General features: G+C 40.3%; 1 protein-coding gene across 1 annotated transcript in view; it reads right to left on the reverse strand.

The window, feature by feature from the left end:
* COG5 (component of oligomeric golgi complex 5) overlaps nucleotides 1–26,148 on the reverse strand; it is a 585,636-nt gene that overhangs the window by 489,458 nt on the left and 70,030 nt on the right. Inside the window, 1 exon segment of the mRNA XM_029617284.1 lies at nucleotides 19,339–19,459. Within this exon segment, the coding sequence (XP_029473144.1) occupies nucleotides 19,339–19,459 (121 nt within the window).

Raw genomic sequence — 26,148 nt, forward strand, 5'->3', positions numbered from 1 at the left:
ACTAGAATTACCTTACGTTGATGCTTTTCTATACATTCAACTGCCTTGCCAACCAACAGCTAGGGAGGGAAAGAATGAACAGCAGAAGCCATTGAGGCCATGACTGAGAATTCATGGCGAGGTCCCAAGACCCCAACTCTTGTTGTCTAATGAAAAAGTGCAGAGCTTTGACATTCACTCTGGATGCCAAACTCTTCTGGGGCATCCCCCAGAGTGATCTGAACAATAACGTTGCTCTGTGGAACAACAGCTATTCTCCAGGATCCAGCGTGAACCTGAAGATATCCGCTTGAACAATCATTATGCCAGTCACATGAGATTCCGACAGGAGATGTAGATGGCTCTGCATCCAAAGGATCAAGGACACCAACTCCAGTAAGAAAAAAAAAAACTGTCTGGCCCTTGGTGCCCCCTTGTCCATTGATACATACCATCATTGTCGCATTGTCCGGCAATACTCTCACATCTCTGTCACAGATAGATGGAAGAGAGAATTTCAAAGCCTTTCTGATTGTTCTTGTTGCCAAATGAATGAAGGGCCACAAGGCTTCCTCTGTCGCCCACAGACCCTGTGGCATATGACCTGACCAAACAGCTCCCCATCCTTTGAGACTAGCATCCGTGGTGACTACAATCCAATTCAGAATGTCCAACTCCACACCTTTGGAATAAAAGTATTAAAAATACTTTTATTCCACTTATATCAAGATAACGTGCTAAGTGGATTACAATAATTAAAAAACAGAGAAAAATATACATATAATCATATTCAAAATAAAATGACAATGTAATAAACTAACCAACTGAATTTCATCGTGTTCTCAATATTGTCTTTTTAGAATTCCGGCTCAAATGAATGCAAATGGTGTCAAAATTTTAGTTTAGCTATAGAATGTAATAGTCGCAGTTCCCGAACTCATTGGGTCTCCTATGTCAGTGGTTCTCATTCCATTCCTCAGAGTACACCTAGTCAGTCAGATTTTCAGGATATCCACAATGAATATGTATTAGAGATATTTATATATATATTGGAGGAAGTGCATGCAAATCTATCTCATGCATATTCATTATAGATATCCTGAAAACATCACTGGCTAAGTATACCCCAAGGACTGGGTTGAGAACCACTGTCCTTGTTCTATTCTGAGTTAACCAATAACAACTCAGTATTTTAATTCAGAAATGCAAAACAACTTCATAATTCAAACCATCTGCCCTCCTCAAAATGTTGGCATTAATAAATTTGGTAAATGGTTAAGAAATTGAACTATATCTCTTGTGTGATTTTACAGCTTTTACAATAGCATTAATTGATTACTTGGGAAAGAAGCAGATTCTATTATTAGAAATTCTTCACAAGTCTGACTTTGACACTGCATTAACTAATGCCACACACCCAGGACTAATGTACTCTCTCTGTAGCAAGACTTTTTAGAAACATTCTAAGGCTTATTAGTCAGTTAAGAATGAACCAAAACTCAGCTGCATAATTATTTAGAAAGAACATTAATATTAAACAGTAAGCTGCCTGCTGCTCAGGTATTAATCCTTGGCTTTGTGGAAAACAAAAGTAATAACACTATCCAATAAAACTCCATTATTTTAAGTTCTCAACATCATAATAAGCAATCGAGTTGCCATATAGAATCAGTTTACTAGTGATAACATACATTATACAGCAGTGTGTATGTGTATCCATTAAACATCAGTATTTTACTTATTTGTAACCATGTAGAATTTTAAAAGAAAAATATAGTTATTTTACTAGGCCTGTACTGAAGTCAGAAATCACACATCATAAATAATACTATTAAACAAAATGGCTTTTCTCATGGCAGATTAGCAAGTTTTGCGTACCATAAACGGTATTTTCCGTAGACAGCAGGATGAATCCGACGGCACCAATTGAACTCATCTCTCCAAGCTAGTAGAGCTTTGAGCTCTAAGGAGAATGTGCGAGAGTTCCCATGTGGGTGTTGCCTCATGCATTTCTTCAGTCTATACCACAGCTAATCTACCTATGTAGTTGACATTCCAGGAAGGCAGGTGGGTATGCCATGGCTAATTCATCCTATCTACAGAAAACACCATTAATGGTAAGCAAACTTGCTTTTACCATCAATAAGCAGGATGAATTACCCATTACATGTGGGGAGTTCCAAGCAGACAGTTGTAGCAGAGTATTTACTTAGTAAGCAACCTTGCCCCCACCATGGAGAGTGGACTACAGAGAGACCAATCTGTTCAAAACTGCTTGTCCAAATTTACTGTCAGTCTTTAAGAGGTTATCAATACAGTAGTGGGACATAAAGGTATAACTGGAAGACCAAGTTGCAGCTTTGCATATATCTTTAATAGGTACTTCTCGAAGATGGGAACCATAAGTCTTTACAAAGTTTGTGACTTGCAGTTCTGCTAAAGTGTAGCAGTGGGGAATGCACTCCGTCAGCCAGTTAGAAAAGGTATGCTTGGCAACCGCTACTCCTAGTCTGTTGAAAAAGTATGAGACAAACAATTGGGAGGTCTTGCAATGTGGCTGAGTTTGTTTCTTGTAATATGCTATGGCCCTTTTGCAGTCCAGAGTATGTAGGGCATTTTCGCCCTCATACACATGGGGTATAAGAAAGAAGGTAGGAAATACCATGGAGAGGTAAATATGGAAAGTTGAGATGACCTGTGGCAGAAACTTTGGGCAAGTATGGAAACCACCCTTTTATAGAAGAATTGCATGTACAGAGGATAGCAGATGAGAGCCTAAAGTTCAGATTCTCCTAGCTGAAGTCAACACCACAAGGAACACCACCCTCCATATCACATACTTCAGAGACGCTGAAAGTGACCCAAAGGGAAGTTTCATTAGTTGAGAAAGGACCACATTCTGTTCCATGGAACAAGTGGTTTTTGTACTGAGGGCTTGATATGCCATAGTCCTTTCATGAAATGAGATATCAGTGGATGACTAGAGAAGGGTTTGCTATCTAGCTGAGTATGGTAAGCTGTTATAGGACTGAGATGTACTTGCCATGAAGAGGCCTGAATCAGAATAGGGGCTTAGGGTCATAAGAAAATGGGTCTAAAGCATTTTGTTGACACTATTTGGCATACCTATTCCATTTGAAGGCATAGTTTCTTCTAGTTGAAGGTTTTCTAGATGAGACTAGTATGTCCACAATTTCTGTAGGTAAGCAATGGTCAGTGATCACTAAGCATTCAATATCCAAGCTGTGAGGTTGACGTCTGAAAGGCTGAGATGGTACAATGTCCTGTCTTCCTGAGTTAACAATGCAAGATCCATTCCTAGAAGTATAGGAGGACTATTGGAAAGTTGTAAGAAATATACACACCAAATCTGTCTAGGCTACAATGGGGCTATAAGGATCAGAGGAGTGTGGTCCTGAAGAACCTTCTACATTGTTCTGGCTATAAGTAGCAATGATAGAAATGCATGCGTAAGGCTTGTTCTCAATCAAGGAGGAAAGCATCTTAAACTAACCTGTGATTGCTTCGCAAAACTGAGCAAAATTGATTTAGCTTTTTGTTCTGCTGTGATTCAAAGAAGTCCACAGACGGTAGACTCCATAAGCTGAAGAGTTTGTTGATCATTGATTGCTGTAGAGACCACTAGTGAGGTTGAAACACCTGCTAAATTGGATCTGCCAGTGTGTTGGAGATGCCCAGCAGATAGGTGGCCTGTAGAACAGCTTAATTTCTTTCTACCCAATTCCAGATTTTCAGGGCTTCCTGACAGAGGCTATGATCTCATTCTTCCTTGCTAATGTAAAATATTGCAGCTTGTTGTCTGTCTGAATCAGGATACTCTTCCCTTGAAGATGCGCAAAGGTTGATAGAATGTATCTGATTGCTATCAATTCTAGAAGACTGATTTGATAGCGGCTCCCTTGAAGATTACAGATGCCTTTTGCCTGAAGGGTTCCGGTGTGTGCTCCCCACTCTTTGGCAGAGGAACCAGTCACGAGAACCACTTCATAGGGAGCGAGTGAAGAGAGACTCCTTCCTTGACATCTTGCAGGTGTAGCCACCACTGTACCTCCTGTTTCATGTTTGCTATGAGTTGCACTTGAGACGACAGCGGTTGAGTTAGTTGATCCCACTGGGTACATAGAACCCATTGGAGGTAGCAGATATGAAGACAAGTCAGCGGAACTCTATGGATGGCCACTGCCATGTGATCAAGGTCCTCAGGAGCCATCTCGCGGACAAACATGGAGAAGAGAGGATGTTGTGGATAATGGGCGTCATGGTGTATGGTCAGGAGGCAAGAATGCTCTTTCCTGTATCAAGCTGATCCAAGTTCTAAAGGGTCTGAGTGGGCTCCATGCTCGATTTCTTGAAATTGATCAAGAAAATTAAGTGATGTAGAACTATAGTCGAGTTCACAGAGCAGAGCACTTTGTCCCTTGAGTTTGCTAACAGCTGAGGCCTGGCTGGAAGTGGCTGCTGATGCTGGGCCGGAAGGGGTGGCAGAGGTTAATAAACATGGTCCGGAAGGGGTTAATAAAAATGTGGATAAAGGTGATCCAGTAGATGTAGTATATTTGGATTTTAAGAAGGCTTTTGACAAAGTCCCTCATAAGAGGCTTCTAAGAAAGCTAAAAAGTAATGGGACAGGAGGCAATGTACTTTTGTGAATTGAAAAATGGATGAAAGATAAGAATTCAGAAAGTAGGACTGAATGATCAGTTTTCTCAGTGGAAAAAAGGTAAACAGTGGATGCCTTGGGGATCTGTACTTGGACCCATGCTTTTCAATATATTTATAAATGATCTGGAAAGGATCACAATGAGTGAGGTAATCAAATTTGCAGATAATACAAAATTATTCAGAGTAGTTGAATCACAAGCAGATTGTGATAAATTGCAGGAGGACCTTGCAAAACTGGGAATCCAAATGGCAGAAGAAATTGAATGCGGATAAGTACAAGGTGATGCATATAGGGAAAAATAACCCATGTTATAGTTACACGATGTTAGGTTCCATATTAGGAGCTACCACCCAGGAAAGATATCTAGGCGTCATGGTGGAATACATTGAAATCGTCGGCTCAGTGTGCTGAGGCAGTCAAAAAAGCAAACAATGTTAGGAATTATAAGGAAGGAAATGGTGAATAAAACGGAAAGTGTCATAATGCCTCTCTATCGCTCCATGGTGCGTCTGCACCTTGAATACTGTGTACAATTCTGGTCACTGCATCTCAAGAAAGATATAGTTGCGATGGGGAAGGTACAGAGAAGGGCGACCAAAATGATAAAGGGGATGGAACAGCTCCCCTCTGAGGAAAGACTAAAGAGGTTAGGACCGTTCAGCTTGGAGAAGAGATGGCTGAGGGGGGATATGATAGAGGTGTTTAAAATCATGAGAGGTCTAGAATGGGTAAATGTGAAAAGGCTATTTACTCTGTCAGATATTAGAAGGATTAGGGGACACTCCATGAAATTAGCATGTAGCACATTTAAAACTAATCGGAGAAAGTTCTTTTTCACTCAACGCACAATTAAACTCTGGAATTTGTTGCCAGGGGAAGTGGTTAGTGCAGTTAGTATAGCTGGGTTTAAAAAAGGTTTGTTTAAGTTCTTGGAGGAGAAGTCCATAACCTGCTATTAATCAAGTTGACTTAGAAAATAGCCACTGCTATTACTAGCATCAGTAGCATGGGATAGACTTAGTTTTTGGGTACTTGTCAGGTACTTGTAGGCTGGATTGGCCACTGTTGGAAACAGGATGCTGGGCTTGATGGACCCTTGGTCTGACCCAGTATGGCATGTTCTTAACGTTATATCTATGCAAGCAAATTAGTTCTAGTTTCAGAATGTTCTACTGAATTTTTTTCTTTTGAAAAGCAAGTTGAATTAGCCATTATATGTGGGCAACATCACTTGGTGGTACTGAATGGCCTCATTTCTCCAAGCTAGTAGAGCTTTGAGTTGTAATTAGCATGAGCATGATTTCCTGCATGGGCCTTGCTTTGTAAGTCTCTTCAGTCATTTGTTGTCTGAGCACTGCACGAATGTGAACTTTGTCATCTAATTTTTCTGTAAAAATCCTTAAAATCTTTTTAACTTGATTTTTTCCCTTCACTATCTTATTTGGTTGCCTTACTGTTTCTGCAGCCCCAACAGCAGCACTTTTCAGTGCTACCAAAAAATAAAAACTTTTCTTCCACAATGTCCAGATAGAAGAAGAAATCAACTACCATGAGCGATTTCAAAAGTTGAATTTGTGGGAAAATTATATCCTTTACCAACAGGAATAAACTGTTACTAGTGCCTCAGTCCTGAACATGACCAGAAGAACTGCTATGTCTATGGACAGATTTCCCTACGCTCGCAGAGATGCAGGGCACTTTGCATCAATGAATTGTGTAAATCTCTCCAGAGTCTGCCTCTCCAGGAAAAGAGTTGAGCAGGAGCTCATCAAAAACTCCCGCGTCTGCTCAAACCAAAGCCGCAGGGCTGAGTTCCACTAGCTGCCCTGTATCCAAGTTAAAGTGGCTTCAATCCCTGGAGCCATTGCAGCCTATGTTGAAGTACAAACATTCTAAGCAGGATGTATCATTATCTATGGTAATGGCTCAAGTTACTTGAAAAATTTGTCTTTTTATATCAACCACAATGGTCTTTACAGACTGCGGGCCAGCAATTGCTCTGCGTTCTGGCGGTTTCCAGTGCACGATTACAGCATACTCGTCTATGGGCTTTTTTCTATTGTGGTCCCCTCCCTTTGGAATGGTCTTCCAGCGAGTTTGTAGCTACAATCAGATTATAAATGTTTTAGGAAGGTGTTAAAGGCACTTTTGTTCAGTGAGGCTTTTGATTAGATTGTGTTCCTGATTATGCTTTATTTGATTTTTTATTTTATTTTTAATAATAGTGTTTTATTGTGTATGTAGAATTGTTTTACTATGTTCTAATCTGCCTTGAACAGTATATCTGATGAGGGGGCGGAATTAAATTTTCGTAAATAAATAAGATGCATCAGCGAGTGCACCCCAGGTTTGAAGAGTGGGAGACTTTTTCTTCCTCAATAGTTTTAATTATTGGTTATTTGATGTGTCTGCTGAAATATTTTATTAGTGTTTGGTACATTTTTAAATATATTTATATAAGCTTTTAATTATTGGATGTTACATAGTAACATAGTAATGAAGGCAGAAAAAGACCAAATGGTCCCTCAGTCTGCCCAGCAAGCTTCTTATGGTAGTAACTGCTGCGCCACACAGGTTACACCATGTTTCTGTTAAGAGTAGTAACTGCTGCTGTGAGCAAGCTACCCCCAAGCCTTATGTTAAGGGTAGTAAAATTAAAAATCAAAACCAAGCAACTGTAAAAACCCATAACAAAATTACTGCTAGCAACATTTTTACAGGATGAGCACCCTTCCTGATAATTCATAAAATGCTGCTGCTTGAACATGCTTTGCTTTTGGACTTGGCTTTAGAAGTACTCTTGTGCTTTATCCCTAATGTCTGCATACCAGTACCCTGGACTGTAAAAGTCAGGGTCCAGTGTTGTTTGTCATCTGAATCCAATTCCCTTTTTTTTCCCCTGCCGACAAAGCAGAGAGCAATGCTGCATTTGCGTCAAACTCATGCAATTGGTTAACGGTAGTAATCCCGCTGATTTTGTTTTCACCACCTCTTCTGGGAAAGGCATTCCAGGCATCCACCACCCTCTCAGTGAAGAAATATTTCCTGATGGTTCTGATTCGTCCCTCCTGAAGTTTCATATTGCTTTCCTCTGGAAAAGGTTCAAGGAACATGCATCATTAAAACCTTTCAGGTATCTGAAGGTCTGTACATTTCTCCCCTGCATCTCCTCTCTTCAGGGATATTCATATTCAGATCCTTCAGCCTCTCCTCAGAAGACTTCTGATTCAGACCCCACATCATTTTAGTTGCCCTTCTCTGAACCGCTTCTGTCCTATCTCTATCCTTTTTGAGATAAGGTGTCCAGAACTGAACATTGTATTGCAGATGAGTCCTCAACAATGACCTGTACAAGAGCAGAGGAGAGCTGGTTATTTCTCTCACTATGCAGCCCAGCATTCTTCTTGCTTTGGCTATCGTCCTGTCACATTGATTCGCTGCCTTCAGATCATCTGACGCTATCACAAGGTCCCTCTCCCAATCTGTGCACATTAGTCTTTCATCCCTCATCACATACAGCTCTTTTGGATTACCATACCCCAGATGCACAACTCTGCACTTATTGGCACTGAAGCCAAGCTGCCAAGCCTTCAACAACTCTTCAAGCTTTCTTACATCACTTTCCATTCTCTCTACTCTTTCAAGCATATCCACATTGTTGCAGATCTTAGTATCATCTGCAAACAGACAAACTTTACCTTCTATCCCTTCCACAATATCGCTCACAAAGAAACAGAACCGGTACCAAAACCGATCCCTGTGGCACTCCACTTAGCATGGTTCTCTCTTCATAGTATGTTCCGTTTACCATTACACAGTTTCCTGTCAGTCAACCAGTTTGTAGACCACTCCATCACCTAGGCGCCAAGTCCCAAGCTTCTGATTTTATTCATGAGCCTCCTAAGTAGTGCCACATCAAAAGCTTTGCTGAAATCCAAGTAAATGACATCAAGCACTCTTCCTTGATCCAATTCTGTAGTCACCCAATCAACAAAATCAATCCGATTTGTCTAACAGGACTTTCCCCTGATGAATCCATGCTGCCTCGGGTCCAGCAACCCACCGGGTTGTAGATAGTTCACTATCCCTTCCTTCAACAGTGTCTCCATTAATTTTCTCACCACTGAAGTGAAGCTAGTCAGCCTGTAGTTTCCAGCTTCCTCTCTGCTACCATTCTTGTGAAGCGGGACTACCACAGCTTTTCTCTCCAGTCACACAGCACCATTCCAATTTCCAGGGATCTATTGAACACTGCAGACCTGCCAGTACATCTCTGAGCTCTCTCAGTATCCTGGGTTGTGTCTTACCTGGCCCCAAGGCCTTGTCCAGTTTCAGTTTTCCTAGCTCTTCCCATACATTCTCTTCTGTAAATAGAGTTTCATCTACCTCACCCCCATCTTCGGTCTTCTCAACCAGCAACAGTCCTTCTCCCAGGTTTTCATTTGTGAATACCAAACTGAAGTATTTGTCTAATATTTTGTCTTTTCTTCATCTCTCTCCACAAGTTGCTCCTTGTCACTTTTCAATTTCACTATACCACTTTAGACCTCCCTTCTTTCTTTGATACATCTGAAAAATGTTTTGTCACTTCACTTTACATCTTTAGCAATCCTATCCTCTGTTTAACCTTTTGCTTTCCTGATTTCTTTCTTCGTCTCCATCAGTTTCATCAGATATTCTTTCCTGTGTACCTATTTTTGGGATCCTTTATACTTCTTGAATGCTGTTCTTTTTGCCTTTATTATTTCAGCTATTTGTTAGCTGTTTTGAAATATTTATTTTTTTTATTAATATGGTTTGACTATAGGATTGATGTTTTATATTTCTTGATTTTGTTTGATGTTTTATAAGGAATAGTGATATTTCTGTTTTTCCATTTTTGTACTGCATACAGAGTCTTGCTTGTGGTTTCCAGTTCAGTTTTTGGCTTCATGTTTGTATTTCTACTTTATGGCTTCTTTATTCTGTATTTGATGAGGGTCTGTCTGTGTTCTGCATATGTGATTGAGGTGAAGTATTACACTAGCTTGTAGATTTTTTTGTAGGGATCTATAGAAGCCTGACTTGTTCTGTTTCCCTAATAGGAGGTGTATTGGTGTTTTAGGACCTGGTGTGCTATTTGCAATATTCCTTTTTTAGGTAGGATTGTTACTATTTCAGTCTGGTAGTTTATGTGCTATGGTACAGCAGGTTTGCTATAGATTCTGAGTACATTTTTTGCAGGGATCTTAATTATTACACAATGCTCCTGGTAATGGAAGGAGTTTGTGCTGCTGTTACTGAGGTAACACCAAAATTTGATTATTATTTTTCTATGGTGAGTGGTAAGGGGGAAGTGTCCTTGCTATGCTCTTCACCCTTTGTTGCTAGGGAGAGGGGGTTGAGTCCAGAGAGAGCCTTTAACAATCAGTCTTGGTATCCCCAGCAAGTATCAAGAAACAGATCTACTTCTTGGGATCTGCCAGGTACTTGTGACCCAGACTGGCCACTATCAGAAAAAGGATGCTGGACTTGATAGATCAGCATAGCAGATCTTATCTTCTTAAGCAGTATGAGAATGCCTTGTGCACGGTAAGAGTATGTTCATCCATGTCCTTTTTCACGTGTGCATGCATAGTTTATGCGCATAATATTCCTAGCTGCTTGAAATTATACAGCCAGGAAAATATGCATCTAAAACTCCATGAGTAGGAAATGTATTATTTAAAGTTTTTATTGCCCACTCCTCCGAGGTTTGGAGCGGGGTACACTGTTACATACATAAAAAATCAACATGGTTTACAAACAAGAACAAGATGATAAACAGTCAAACTGAATCTGACTGTAGGCCCAGGGTTCACTGGAGTATACATAGTACAGATGGAATACAAGCACAATAGGAAACCTTAGGCTGAGAGGTCAAATGAAGCCTTGAACAAATGGGTCCTTCAATGCTTTTTGTAAGGTTTGGGAACCCTTTCAATATGGAGTACAGCTGTGAGATGAGAATTCCACAATACAGGACCTTTCTACAAATACACAGATTGAAAATCAACACAGAAATAGAACAGCCAGTGTAAACATATACTTGCCCCCATGCTCCAATACACATACATTCACCCACCGGCAGCTGAAGTACACATACACTCCCTCCCAATTCTCTTCCCCCCACCCCCCAATCCATCTTTTCTTAAAAATAATACCTGGAGGTGAAGAAAGCCTTTGGAAAACCTGTGTACTGCATGGCGTACATCATTACAACCCTGTTTGGTCCTACTTGTGCACATAAAAAATGTAAGAGCCATATTTAAGTTAGGTTATCATGCAATTACACAAAAAAGTATGTAGCACATGGCAGGACACTGAAAAAAAAACAGCTTAATTAGCACAAGGTTGAAACATTAACAACCAGTGCTTTGTGTCCTTTCTGCTGTAAGAATCTAATTTTGGGAGGAAGATTTTGATACCAATTTGCATTTTCTTTTTTTGCCTCAAAACGTGTTCATTTGTTCTTAATTCTGAAAACGCCTTCATTTCTTAGAAAATAACACCTGTTATACAGATAAAAATAGTTTCTTCATTTTCTGCAATGCCTCATCATATGTAATTTTCATAACCTAAGTACTGACATCTGGAATTTGGCACCAGTAGCCATCTCATCATTCAATTCTGATTGTCAGTCCTGTCAAATAAGATGCTGTGATCCAAAATGAAACTGTAGTTTCTATTAACAAATTCCATTGTTACTTTTAAAAGCCAAATCCCAAAAGACCTTATCATTAAATAGCCATTTCGCCTCTTAGTACCGCAAGACATGCTTCTTTGTTTCTGGCACAGAACCAAGGTTTCCTAAAATAGTGGTCGCCAACCTGAGGGTCATGAGAGCTGCTTGGAGAATGTTACAAGAGAATAGCTGCGGCCTAGTGCAGTCTATCCCATTTGGTTGCCAGGCAAGACCTTCTCCTCCATTTAACATCCGACTATAGCAGCGAGAATAATGGAGCTTGCTCCCAAGTCCCCACACCTGCTGCTCCTCCCCGTTTATTTATTAATTGCTTTTTTATACCGACGATCGTTAACACATCAGTTTACATAGAAATAAAAGCATTGAAAAGAAATAAAATACAATTTGCATTTCAAATATTCGAGAAACAATAAATAATAAAGGTAAAAAATAAAAAATCCCACTAATATATAATCATTACGAGCAATAAAAATATTAAACACTTCCTGTTTACAAAGCAAACATGCAAGAACAAGCAAAAAGCATAAAACAAGGGGTCGTTTGTGCTTTGAATATACTCAAATGATGGAGCTTGCTTTATCTCATTATATCAGTATTAGATGTAACATATCTTATGATTTTTGAGAAAACGACATTAAAGGGATGCCAAATCATAGGTTTACTTTCTGGAATGTCTCCTTGAGAGCAGAAGTACTGGGGCACTTGAGTAGATGTCAGCTTCATAACAATTATGGAAGGGGATGTATGGGCCTGAAAACCTGTTTATCTTGATTTGTTTCATATGTACTAACTTCTCTCTCCATGATTTGTCTTTAAACTACTTTGGTTGAAAATTTGGGGGAATCTACTTTCTTGCTCCGTGAAGTATAAAGAACAACGTATCATCTTTGAGTGGGATACCCTTAGCCCTAATGGATTGAATCGGGAAATAGATTAGCCAGTGTTACTTTAGGTCATAGGACTGAGGACTGGGGAACAGTGTTGTGATTGGTTAGTTAGCTAAAGCCAGAAGAATGCTGGGCTGCATATAGAGAGGAATATAGAGTAAGAAAAGGGAAGTGATTATCCCCTTGTATAGGTCCTTGGTGAGGCCTCACCTGGAGTACTGTGCTCAGATCTGGAGACCGTATCTCCGAAGGCACAGAAACAGGATGGAGGCAGTCCAGAGAAGGGCGACCAAAAAGGTGGATGGTCTTCAACAAATGACTTATGAGGAGAGATTGAAGAACTTAAATATGTATACCCCGGAGGAAAGGAGGAACAGGGGTGATATGATACAGACTTTCAGATACTTGAAAGGTTTTAATGATCCAAAGTCAACGATAAACCTTTTCCATTGTAAAAAAAAAAAAAATCAGCAGAACTAGGGATCACAATTTAAAACTCCAGGGAGGAAGACTTAGAACCAATGTCAGGAAGTATTTCTTCACAGAGAGGGTGGTGGATGCCTGGAACGCCCTTCCGGAGGAAGTGGTGAAGACCAAAACTGTGAAGGATTTCAAAGGGGCGTGGGATACACACTATGGATCCATAAAGTCTTGAGGATGTGAATGAAAAGAAGAGGCATGGGGGTGGGCTTGCGGGAATGTCAGCTACTACCTGGTGATTAATACCCTTATTCAATAAACATACACACGGTTAATGAGACTCCAACATTACTCTATGCTTCAACAGCAAGAGGAAATGTGGGAAAAAGAATTTGCATTCACAAATAGGCATGGGAGTAGCTTGCTTATTGCGGCGGTTACTACCCCTAACCAATTAGGCTTGATACTTCACTTTGATGCAGCTCCAGCACTGCTCTCTACATCAATGGCGGCAGTGGAAGGAAATTAGAACCAAAAAGATACCAATAAGAGCCCTGACCTCAGCGGTCAGAGTAACAGATAAGTATGAGAAAAATAAGTGTGAAAGCTTGCTGGGCAGACTGAATGGGCCATTTGGACTTCTTCTGCCATCATTTCTATGTTTGAAATATATAACAGTGGAAATACACATGTGCAGTGTCTCAGAAGCTTGGAAATTAATCAGTATGGAGACTGCGTTCAGTAAGTAGTTGAGAATTTTGTTTCTAGTTGCTTATGGGATAGAAAGTTTCTTCATTTCAATAAGAAGAGAGATTGGATTTCGGTTTTAAATTAGTTTTTTTAAATATTTTTTGTGACAGAAGATCCATTTAAATTGTGATGATATAGATTTGCAGTTTAACATTTGATGGTGGGACCCAAGAAACAAATCGGAAGCCGATCAATAATGCTGGAAAGCAGGACAAACAGTAGTGATCGGTATAATCAGGGATTCTTTTATTGGTGTTAGCATGACTCTGGCCGAGTTTCACTCTCGCAGGAGCTGCCTCAGGGGCTACTACAAGAACAATATTAATTGGAATTACACATGACTGACATACATATACATTGACAAATAATGTCAAAAAATTGACAAAGATGCACAGTGGCAAATGGCCGCTGTGCTGGGAGCCTCTGGTCCCGCCCCGCCCTGCGGACTACCCCACCCTGCCCCATTTTGCAAGCCCCGGGACTTACACACGTCCCGGGGCTTTTTGCATGTCGCCAGGCCTTTTGAAAATAGGCCCGACGCACGTAACCTTTTGAAAATCTGCCCCAAAGAGAATAAGGACCTTCTATTAAGAATTATCTGAAAAAATCATTGATTTAGCAGTTATCAAAATCACTTTTTTTTTAAACTTTTTATTTGTAATGCAAGCATACACTGATCACAGGAATAGAAGACAAAATGACAAAACACACAAAAAAAAAAAGGAAAAAGGAAACAGTGTTCTAACATTTGTCTTCAATTAGCCCACTACAGGGGTGGGCCAAGAATGAAAAAGTCATTGAGGGTATGGTAATCGCAAGTAGAATATAATAAGGATAAATTTACATGTAAAGCCAACAAAAATAAACCTGTTTCTATACTTAAACCCACCTATAACATCAATTACTCAATACACATACTCCCTTCCACCATCTAAATTTTAGAATCAAGAAAGAAAAATGTAAATGTGAGGACTCAAAAAAGTATAAGTAGCTTGTTGAAATTTGACAATAACATATACAAGGTAAAAGAACCACAAAAAAAGTGGCAAGTGATAAAATCTACTGGTGCATTTCCAGAAATTTCTTACATCGCTCGTGTCTCTTTACACAAATCAGAATAAACCCTAATTTGGCCCCCCCACGAAAGCAGCATCATTGTTACAAAAATATAAAGGTAAAATAGAATCCTTAGCCTAATCAAATACAAAGGAAACCAAAAGCGAGACCCGTGATACTATTACTTCCCCTAAGTGTTCCAAAAAAGATGTCAACTTCAAAGATTCTATAGGCAGGTCTCCAGAGGAAAATCCAGGATCTTGGCGTGTCAACCTCCCTGCAGGCAAGTAGTAAATTTTGCTAACAGGGGGAATCACATTTTCAATTATCTTAAGCACTTCGGTCAAATACTTTTTAAATAACGCCAAAGGAGGATCAGTACGCATCCTAGGAAAATTAATGAACCTTAGGTACAGATGCCTCATTTAGTTCAAGAAATGTTCCATCTTCTTTCCAACTATTATTTTATTCTGTATTAGGGAGGATTGAACTGTCACCAACTGGCTTAACTCACCAGTAACAGGTCATTTCCTTGGCCTTGGCCGCCAAAGCAGTCTCCCGAAGCTGAAATTGTCCTTGTACTTGATTGAAGAAGGGTTCAAAAGAGAAAACAATTTGGTGGAGAGAGGCAATTGCCAACCAAACAGCATCGAGGGTGACTGTCTCAGACTTCTCCAAGGGAGAGACAACCACCGATAGAGTCAGAAAGGAGAAACAGGGGCCCACCAAACCCTCGAGCCCCGATGTTAAGTCTGCCTCCATCCCCTCCGCTTGAGCAAAGACAACAACAGATATAATTTCTGCCACTGCTGCAACACTCCTCTGGTCATGCTCTTGCACAGGGATGGACTTTCTGAAAATCTCCTTGCTCGCCGGCATAGAGCAGCTCTCCTCACCCAAGTCTTGCAGCGAGTATAGACATCACGAGAGAAGGGGTATTCCCAATGTTAGGAGATTCGCCACTTCGTTCCAGTTGCAAGAGAGTAGTCCTGAGGCCCAGGCTGAGTAAGACGTCCGCCCCAAAGCTAGGAGCCAAACCCTCTTACTTCAACGCCTGTGAAGGCCTCATCTGATCAACAGGTTACATGAATCCATTAATGGACATCTGATGACTCAGGAGGGAGCTCCGAGATGCAGAAGTTTCCCTAACCCTTCCCTTGAGTTTCCTTACCATCAAGGTAAGGAAACTAAGAAACAGATAGCAGGAAAACAAACAACAGCCAAGAGCTGGATTAGCATGGCTTCTTCAAGCCGCCATCTTGGGCCTCAAAATCTCTTTTTGAAGTGCAGCCTGCTTCTGCATCACTAAAAGGAAGTTAACAAAAAGGAACACCAGATACATAGATAATGAGTTTTCTGCTTTTGACTGCAAAAATAATTATTTTGATAGGGTAGAGGTAAAACATATGACAAGAAGAACAAAAATAAAGGTCAGTAAAAGGTCAGAAAAATATTATACTGATCATTGGTCTCCACTATGGGTAGAATCCAGCATCCTACTTCAAGTGCTAACTGCCACTATTTAATTTGGAGGGTAAAAAATCCCCACAAAATTAATATCTCATGTAGTCCTCATGAAAAAAAGGATAGCAATCATAAGAAGTAAATTACGCTCTTACACAGTTGCAACTTATGAGTTGAAACAATATGATCTTAATATTCCTATATCCTTCCTTCCCCTGCAATAATGAAGAAACTTTACAGGATTCACAAAAAAGCTAATGATATTCACTCTGGAATAATACTCCCAATGTAAGATTTCAAAGTCAACTTGAAAACTAAGATCTCTATTAATCACAAAATGATCCTAAATTTCTGTACATTACCACATAAGACTATAGATTTAGTCCTCAGGACCTATTAAGAGGGCAGGGAAATGTCGACCTTAGGAGATGGAGAAAACATTTCATCCCATAGTTTGATGATTATCATCTGGTAAATGAATTGGTAGATTTTCAAGTATTTCTTGTATTCTTCCCCCAATAATCTCACAGACATAAATATTACTATATGGCACAGCACCATGGCCACTTCTCATGTTGTTTTGGCTCGGTCTAGTCTTATAATGGCCTACTCTGATATTTCACTTGTACAGCAGTGTTTGATATATTTTTCTTAAGTCATTTCTTATATTCAGTTTGGTTCTTGTGCACTTACCAAAATTACCAGGGCCTACTATTCAAGTTAGTATAATATTTATTCTTACTAGAAATTTAGAATACAAACACCATTTAGTATATACAGGACTGACTGCCATGTAAAAGGCAGAGACAGTATAGTTAAAGCATGCATATGGTACTGGAGTTAGCATTACTAGAATATAAAAGGCATTCGGGGCTCTCAGCTTTGTTGTGTGTTAAACCAGCACACAGAACTGCAAGCAGTCCACATGTCAGAGTAAATCACACTCTCTTATCCATCACTGCCAGTGGAGCAGAAGCATCATGGCTTTGCTGCATATAATTTAGGTATTGTTTATTTATTTATTAGGTTTTTTTATACAGTTGTTCGGAAATACCATCACAACAGTTTACATAATTACAGACTGAATAAAAGTCAAATAAAGATAAAAGGTTAAAAATAATAAAATCAAGAATTACAATTTAATTCATAGCAATAAAAATAATAGAAGATAATTAAAGAGATAAAAGTAGGCCTCTAAGATGGAACAAACCACTGCTTCATGTTTACATATCAAAAAGTTCTCCAAGGAAGAATTGAAGCATATGCCTTACAGTTAGAGTAAACCACTCCACCAAAAGTTCTCAGCTAAGCGTGAGTGACTCAATAGGGGATTAATCTGAATCCTGATAAGCCTTGGTGATTAGCCATGCTTTCATGTTTTTTCTAAATAGTTTTAGGTCAGATTGTAGGCGTAACTGAGGTGGAAGGGAGTTCCAAATTTTAGGACCGGCTAGAGAGAGAGCTCTTGCTGTGACTTGGGTAAGGTGGGCTGATCTGAACTGAGGGAATCGTTAAGAGGCCTTTGCTAGCAGATCTAAGATTTCGTTGAGGCACATGTAGCCATATGGCGGTATTTAACCTTGTTATTTTAATAATTAGATTTTATTGTACATCATTTTGATTTTATGGAAAATTGGTATACCAAAACAAATTTACATTTACATGTGCGGGTCCTGCTGGGGAAGTGAAATCAAATCATAGTGCTGTGAGGGGGCTGTGAGGGTCTAAGGGATCACAAGTCCTGGGAACGAGGCGAGTTCAGGGGGGAGGGGGGAGTGGCAAGGGAAGCGAGGTATTTGTGTCCTGTCATGTTTGACAGGCTTGTACAGGCAACAAGCCTCTATTACTCTTCAAAACACATACTTTCTTGGACTTTTATACTCCTGTAACTTCGACCCATCAACATATATTTCCTTCATCGTCTAAGTCAGACTTCCTACCTCTTCTAATTTCTTTCCCATCACTGCCTTAGATATATGACAACTTACTTTGTCCTTTTTTCACCAGCTGCATCCCATCTTGTTTTTCCACATTGCCTTCTTTCATAAATGTCTTTGTTTTAGCAAGATATCAGGGATAATTTAGTAAGCAATAATTCTAGTTCAGCCTAAAAACAATTTTCCTCAAGGGCATTACATAAGCAAAATTTACAGCACAGATATACAGTATAATTACATAATCTAATAAATAGTACCGACCCAAGGTCAATTCTGTGTAAACTTGCATGATATTTAAGCACACATCTATCTTATATAAAGTAATATTTTATTTCATTCTAATATTCCACCTTACTTCACAAATATAAACCCAAAGATATTTACATCAAAGATAAAAATACAACAAGCAACACAAAATACCATATACCCTAACAAACAGAATAGCCCTGTTGTCCCTCATTCTCACTGGGAAAAAGGTCAACCTATAATACAAAGCTAACACAATATACAATCATATTTCCAACCTCAAAGTAACATTCAACCAAAACCATTGTTATGTATTGCTTTTCATTATTTTACAGGAGAAGAGGACCAGATGGATGAACTGCCGGAGAAATTAACGGAGTTCTACTCATAAACAAACATCTTAGCAGCGTTATGCAATATTTATTTTTACAATTCATTTCATTCCAGGACTTAACAATCATCTCTTTATATAAGGCCTCAGAAATATGCAAATTTAATTAGATGTCCCCATGATATTTTACAGTTAAGTAGCACTTACTACACTCAGGGAGAATGGCTCAAAAGTTCACATAGCAAGCAAAAACTAAAACGAACAACTACTTAGATTTAAAATGCGTCTTTTTGTTTGGGTCAAGGAAAACTTGCTCTCCTAAATGTTCGCAAAGACGTGTAGAACCTGGAATAGCCAGTGTGATTTTTCCCACCAGCACCCTCCCACTCTCTGTCTCAATCTTAGATACTAACCGAAGGTTACCAACTCAGGGTGCAGACTGGGAGCGTAAAAACAGAGTTTGGATATATTTGATTAAATGAATCCCTTGTTCCTCCTTTACGAGCATCATTAGACTCCATTAAAATCTGCAAAACAATTTATTTGGGGAAAAAAAAAAAGAATCTACAGTGTTGCCACTGGCCAGTCTTAATACTTCATTTAAACAGACGTAAAAAGCAAAGGATGCATTACAGATGGTATACTTCTGATAGCTTTATTTTCCCCAATAGCAGCCTACAAAACAACACTCTGTTTCTGCTTGTTGGGGAATCTTTTATTGAAGCTCATTCTATGATTTTAAACAATCCTTCTCCACCCTCCTCCTCTGTATCTTCAGTGGGTAAGATAAAATCAAATTACCTCACTCAGGTTAAATATCAATAAAGATGTCAACTTATAAAGAGAGAGCACTGACTTACCAAGTTCATTGAGACTCTGAGCAGCTTTTGTTATCTCCCTGCTTCCTCCCTGTAGTTGTCCTTGAAGTCTCTTGCTGAGATACAGGATGCGGATTATTCTTCGAAGCAAATCACATGCCGCCTGTGAATGTGCAGTCAACACAATAAGTCTGTAGATAGGTAGTATTTGCTGTGAACATCCATACAGATCAAGTCTGGATTCTGCAGAAGCTTGCCTTATTACAGACGGGGTAGGCATACAGGCTTTTAAAAAGTAAATAACCGTATTGAAAGGATTATTGCTTGAAGAAATTCCAACCTATATGTACAAGTCAGGCTTGCAACATTAGAATGCAATCAAATCCAATATTTCAGAAGTGGAAACATCAAATATATTCGGTCCCAGTGTTTTCAATCATTTAAAATGTTGGATTACACAACCTAAATAAGGTATATGTTGATTTTACATAGAAAAGATTAATTCTTAAGTATTCAATTACAATAGAGCGAGAGCATAGAAATCCTCCAGTCTTATATCTGAATTACATTACATTGTGAAAACAATGGAAGCCACACTGACCAGCCTACTACTTGGAAGCTGCAGCAGTAAACATGGCAGTAAAAGAAAAACTGCTGTAATTTAAAAGCCACAAACCCCCCCCCTACAAAGATAATGTATCAGCTCTGGAGAAACCTACATGGGACAATGTGTCCCCATCCACTAGGATCTGTTCACATAAGCACTGTTATATTAACAGAAATTTTCTAGTTTGCTGTCAAAGTAAAGTAACATTAACAGATATTCACATTACTGCCTCCTCAAAAACCTCATTTTGCTAATTTGTCTACTCGCCTCCCTTTTTTCCATCTATACCTCACGCCACAGTAAACACTGTGATACTAAAATCAGCGGTAATTTTGTTTTAAGAAACTGGTACTGGGTCAGGATCAGCAGCAGCCTCCATCTCTCACGCCAGCTTCAACTGAGAAACGGAAGCAAGTTCAAAAAGATTACAGGTAGGCAACTAGAGTCCATTTCCAGCCGCTGTCCAACCAGCAAAGTTAACCGAATAAACGTATCCAGCTAACTTTGGTAGGATATTCAGTGGCGCAGCCGCATCACTGAACCATATCCGCCTACCTTAAAGTTAGCCGGATAAGTTTATCTGTCTAACTTTAAGACTGCTTTGTAGCCCGACCAGAGTTAGCCGGATAACTTATTCAACTAAATTAACTCTGCCCCGGAATGGCATTTAGCTGGATAAGTGGCAGAAATATTCAAAAGTCGGCATTGAGCAGGAGAGCTCATAAGTTATCCAGCTAAATGCCGTTGAATATGGACCCCTAAACGTTTTAGGTCGATGACATGGCAGAAAATCCTCACATGTGGGGGAAGACCTCCGGGGCTGGTGCAAGGGTATTAGGCACCCTAGGTGAACCTTTAGTCTTATGCCGTTGCCCCCTGTCCCTGAGACTGACGTACTGTTGGCTGCTCCAAAACAGGTCTCCTCTTGGCACCATTGGCTCTTGCATTGCATCCCCCTTTAACCTCTTCTCTCACCATCCGCCCAGGATCTCCTCCTCTTTGCCCTCTCTGCCCAAAGTGCCCAGCATTTCTTCTCTCTCTATCCCTGCCTAACATCTCTTCTCTCCTCCCAACATTATTCCCTCCCCACCCCTCCACGCCATGCCTAGCATACCAGCATCACCCTAATCTCTTTGCCCTCTTTCCACATTGCCAGTATCCTCTCTCTCTCCACGCCACAGAGCTGCAAAGCTCTCTATACACCCTGCCAAATGCTCAGCACCCGCTCTTTCTCCACCCTCTACCCACTCAATACCATCTCACTCTCTCTACCCTACCACCCTCTCTGCAGTGTCCCTCTCTCCACCAACACCTTCTATATCTCTCTACCTCCCAACCCACCCAGTACTATCTCTCTCTCTCCACCCTTCCACGCTTACCCAGTGTTCACTTCCCGTTCTCTCTCTCTCTTTTCTCCTAATGCAGCAGCTCCAGATCTCCTCCTGCATTCGTCAGCCACCGGCAGGATGGACTTCGCCAGTGGCCCCAGCCACCGGAGCTACCTCTTCTCCCTATATCACTGGCAGAGTGGGCTCTGTCAGAGTCCTCAGGACTCTTCCTCTTCTTCAGCTGCAAGCAGGGTGAGCTCGACCACAGCTCCAAGCCTCTCACTGGCAGGAATTTCCTGCCCCAAAATATCTGCCAATCTAGGAGACGGCCTGGTTCATCTATTGGAAGCACCCACCCTGTAGACCTCTATGGTGTTTAATGGCAAAAATCTCTGAAGCTTGATGGTCATGCGGCAATCTAATGAGGAAAAAAGTGGTTTTTGTGCCTCGCCCAATTTTTATTATCCATTAGATACTTAGCAGGGAATGTCTTCCCTACTGCTTTGCATTATTTCCTACTCCTTCTATGTGACTTGGAAAGGAAATCTGGGGCCAATACACTAAACCGTTACACATATTTAAAGGCTAATGTTAGACATGCACATAAAACACACAAAAATATAAACAGTAAAGTATGAGCATTAGTACAAACAGTAAAGCAAAACTTAATTACTCCTCCTGGAGGTATTTTATTTATTTTATTTATTTATTTATTTAAGTGATTTTATATACCGACAACCGTTTGCACATCGTGCCGGTTTACAAGTAACTTACAACCAATAGATATATAGGCAATGCCTTTACAAAAAACAGTATGCAACATAAACGCAGTAACAGAGCAAGTAACTAAATAACTTGGGGAGGGAGGGATGGTGGGTGGACAAGGGAGGGGGCAGGGGGAGGGTGAAACAGAGACACATAAGGATAAGATATGTACAGGGAGTGGAGGAACAATTGGTATGTACACTGGTTATATACAAAATTGTATAAGCGCAAAAACAACAGTCGTTGAAGTGAGGTTATATGTGAGGTTGTACAAACCTCACATATACTTAGTTTTTTTTGCATTAATGTGCCTGCATTATATTTTGCACCTTTTAATACATTATTTTTCACTGTGCTAATAGGTAAAGAGCTTTCTTGCATACTTTTGCATCTCATTACTTCATAAGCCTAGATTTTGCATTAACATTAATGCAAGCTAGTTTACACGTATTAACAGCACTGTTGATATACATTAACTATTTCTGTTACATAGTCATTTAACACAAATTAATGCTTGCATTACCATTAACACAGGACATTGGCCCCCTTATTTCCCCCTCCTCAATCTATCCAATTCTAATTGAACAAAATCATCATTGAAATCTCCCTTAATCCAGACATGTGCTGCTGGGTTATGTAACCCAGAGGTTGCTGCATGTATATTTGGCATATAAAGTGTGTAAGTGTGTAAGTGTGTGTAAGTGTGTGTGTAAGTGTGTGTGTGAGTGTGTGTAAGTGTGTGTGTGTAAGTGTGTGTGTGTAAGTGTGTGTGTGTGTAAGTGTGTGTATCTAATTGGGATGAAAGGTATTATTCAAAGTCAAATTATCACAATTTTTCATCTCCAGACATCTGACAATCTAAAATGATTTTTCTAAATGATTTGATTTTAAATCATCAGTCAAGCCCACAAAGTTTTTCTCCACTTTGATAATGTCACATCTTCTGTTTGTGCATCCTTCTCAGGCTGTTCAAGTCACAATGAAACACACTGTTTCAATTTTAGTCTTAACACCTAACTGGACACTTTGCTTCTTTTATTCTAGGTGAGAAATCATCTCTTTCATTATGTTTAAATCTAAATAAAGACGCCTTCTAATCTTTGTCTCCAATCCATTAATACAAATAATAAAGTGCACATTTAAGTGACAAATGAATTATGCCTGTTGAAGAAATTACTGTAGATGCTAATTACCGTATTTTTCGCTCCATAAGACACTTTTTTCCCCCCAAAAGTGGGGGGAAAATGTCTATGCGTCTTATGGAGCGAATATTAAAAAAAAAAAACACCTAACTACAACCCCCAACCCTCCTGACCCCCACCCCTCCAAGACTTGCCAACAGTCCCTGGTGGTCCAGCGGGGGTCCGAGAGTGATCTCCTGCACTTGGGCCGTCGGCTACCAGTATTCAAAATGGCGCTGATAGCCTTTGCCCTTACTATGTCACAGGGGCTACCGGTGCCATTGGTCGTTCCCTGTCACATGGTAGGCGCACAAGTCAGATTCCCTTACTGTTAAAGCAAAGAGCAATATTGGAGCTGCAGCAACAGCATGAAGGCCCACCAGCCAAGGGTAGCAACCGCCATACAACAAGTTACCCCCATGCACTTCCCTCTTCATTTCCATCCTTTAGTCCCTAGGGATCCACAGTGTTTATCCCATGCCCCTTTGAAATCTTTCACTGCTTTTGTCTTCACCACCTCCTCTGGAAGGGCATTCCAGGCATCTACCACCCACTCCGTGAAGAAATATTTCCTGATGTTAGTTCTGAGTCTTCCTCCCTGGAATTTCATTTCATGATCCCTAGTTCTACTAATTTCTTTTCAATGGAGAAGGTTTGCAGATTGTGCATCATTAAGACCTTTCAGGTATCTGAAGGTCTGTATCATATCTCCCCTGCACCTCCTCTCCACCAGGATATTCATATTTAGGTCCTTCAACCTCTCCTCATCAGTCATTTGATGGAGACCTCCCATCATTTTTGTCATCCTCTGGACAGCCTCCATCCTGTCTCTGTCCCTTTCAAGATACAGTCTCCAGAACTGAACATAATACTCCAGGTGAGGCCTCACCAAGGACTTGTACAATAGCATTATCACCTCCTTTTTCTTACTGGTTATTCCTCTCTCTATGTAGCCCAGCATTCTTCTGGCTTTAGCTATCGCCTTGTCACATTGCTTCGCCATCTTCAGATCACTAGACACTATCACCCCAAGGTCCCTCTCTTGCTCCATGCACAACAGTCCTTCAACCCCTCCCCTCCCCCCCCCCAATCACATACATCTATTTTGGATTACCATACCCCAGATGCATGACTCTGCACTTCTTGGCATTGAATCCCAGTTGTCATGTCTTCAACCACCGTTCAAGCTTCCTTAAATCACATCTCATTCTCTCTACTCCTTCCGGGCATGTCCACTCTGTTGCAGATCTTAGTATCATCCACAAATAGACAAACTTTACCTTCTATCTCTTCCGCAATGTCGCTCACAAAGATATTGAACTGGTTCCAACTCCAATCCTTGTGGCACTCTGCTTAACACCATTCTCTCTTCCCAGTAGGTTCCATTTACCATCACATGCTGCCTTCTATCCATCAACCAGTTTGTAATCCACTCCAATACCTTTCTGCTTACTCCCAAGCTTCTCATTTTATTCATAAGCCTCCTGTGCGGGACGGTATCAAAAGCTTTGCTGAAATCCAAGTAGATCACATTGAGCGCTCTTCCTCAATCCAATTCTTTAGTCACCCAATCAAAAAAATCAGTCTGTCTGACAAGACCTTCCCCTAAATCCATGCTGCCTCAAGTAGAGCAACCCACTGGATTGTAGATAGTTTACTATCCCTTTCCTTCAGCAGAGTCTCCATTAATTTTCTCACCACTGAGGTGAGGCTAACCGGCCTGTAGTTTCCAGCCTCCTCTCTGCTCCCACTCTTGTGAAGCAAGACCACTACTTTTCTTCTAAATCTTGCGGCACCACTCCCGTTTCCAGGGATCTATTGAACAGGTCTTGCAGCGGACCCGCTAGCACATCTCTGAGCTCTCTCAGTATCCTGGGATGAATCTCATCAGGCCCCATGGCTTTGTCTACTTTCAGATTTCCTAGCTCTTCCCATACATTCTCTTCTGTAAACAGAGTTTCATCTACTCACCCCCCTCCGATGTCTTGTTTATTAGAGATGGTCCCTCTCTAGGATCTTCTTTAGTGAACACACAGAACTAAAGTAATTGTTTAATTTTTCTTCCTTTTCTTTGTCTCTGTCCACACATTGACCCCTATCACCTTTCAAGTTCACTATACCACTTTGGAGCTTTTTCCTTTCTCTGATATTTCTGAAAAATGATTTGTCCCCACTCTTTACCAATCCTTTCTTACACCTGACTTTTTGCTTTATTGATTGCTTTCTTCATCTCCCTCAGTTTCACCAGATATTCTTCCTTGTGTAGCTCTTTTTGGAATCTTTTATATTTCTTGAACGCTGTTCTTTTTACTTTTATTTTATCAGCCACCTCCTTTGAGAACCAGATCGGTTTCTTATTTATCTTGCTTTTGTTTACTTTTCTAACATATAGATTAGTTGCCTTAGTAATTGCTCCTTTTAGTTTGGACCACTGTTCCACCTCTCTCATTTCCTCCCAGTCTTCAAGTTCAGCCTCCACATACGTCCCCATTTCCACAAAGTCTGTATTTTTGAAGTTCAAAACTTGGGTCTGTGTGTGACTTCTCCGGATCCTATTTGTAATATCAAACCATACCGTTTGATGATCATTGGTGCTGAGATGAGCATACACTCAGACATTAGAGACATCATCCCAGTTAGTGTGCTCTAGGTCAAGTTTAACTCCCTCCCTCTTGGGTTCCATTACTATTTGTTTGATCAGAGCCCCTTGCAGGGCATCCACTATCCCTCTACTTCTGGTAGATTCCGCAGAAAGGATACTCCAGTCTACATCTGGCAGATTAAAATCTCCAACAATCAACACTTCTCCCTTCTTTCCCACCTTTTGGATGTCTTCAACCAGATCTCTGTCTAGTTCTTCCATTTGAGTCGGAGGCCTGTAAATCACTTCCATAAAAATGGATGCACCATCATCTTTTTATAGGACAGCCCATAATGCTTCTTCTCTACTCCCATCTTCCTTGCAGTTCAG

The sequence above is a fragment of the Rhinatrema bivittatum genome, chromosome 9 (assembly GCF_901001135.1).
Source record: "Rhinatrema bivittatum chromosome 9, aRhiBiv1.1, whole genome shotgun sequence".
In the NCBI taxonomy this organism is placed as follows: domain Eukaryota; kingdom Metazoa; phylum Chordata; class Amphibia; order Gymnophiona; family Rhinatrematidae; genus Rhinatrema; species Rhinatrema bivittatum.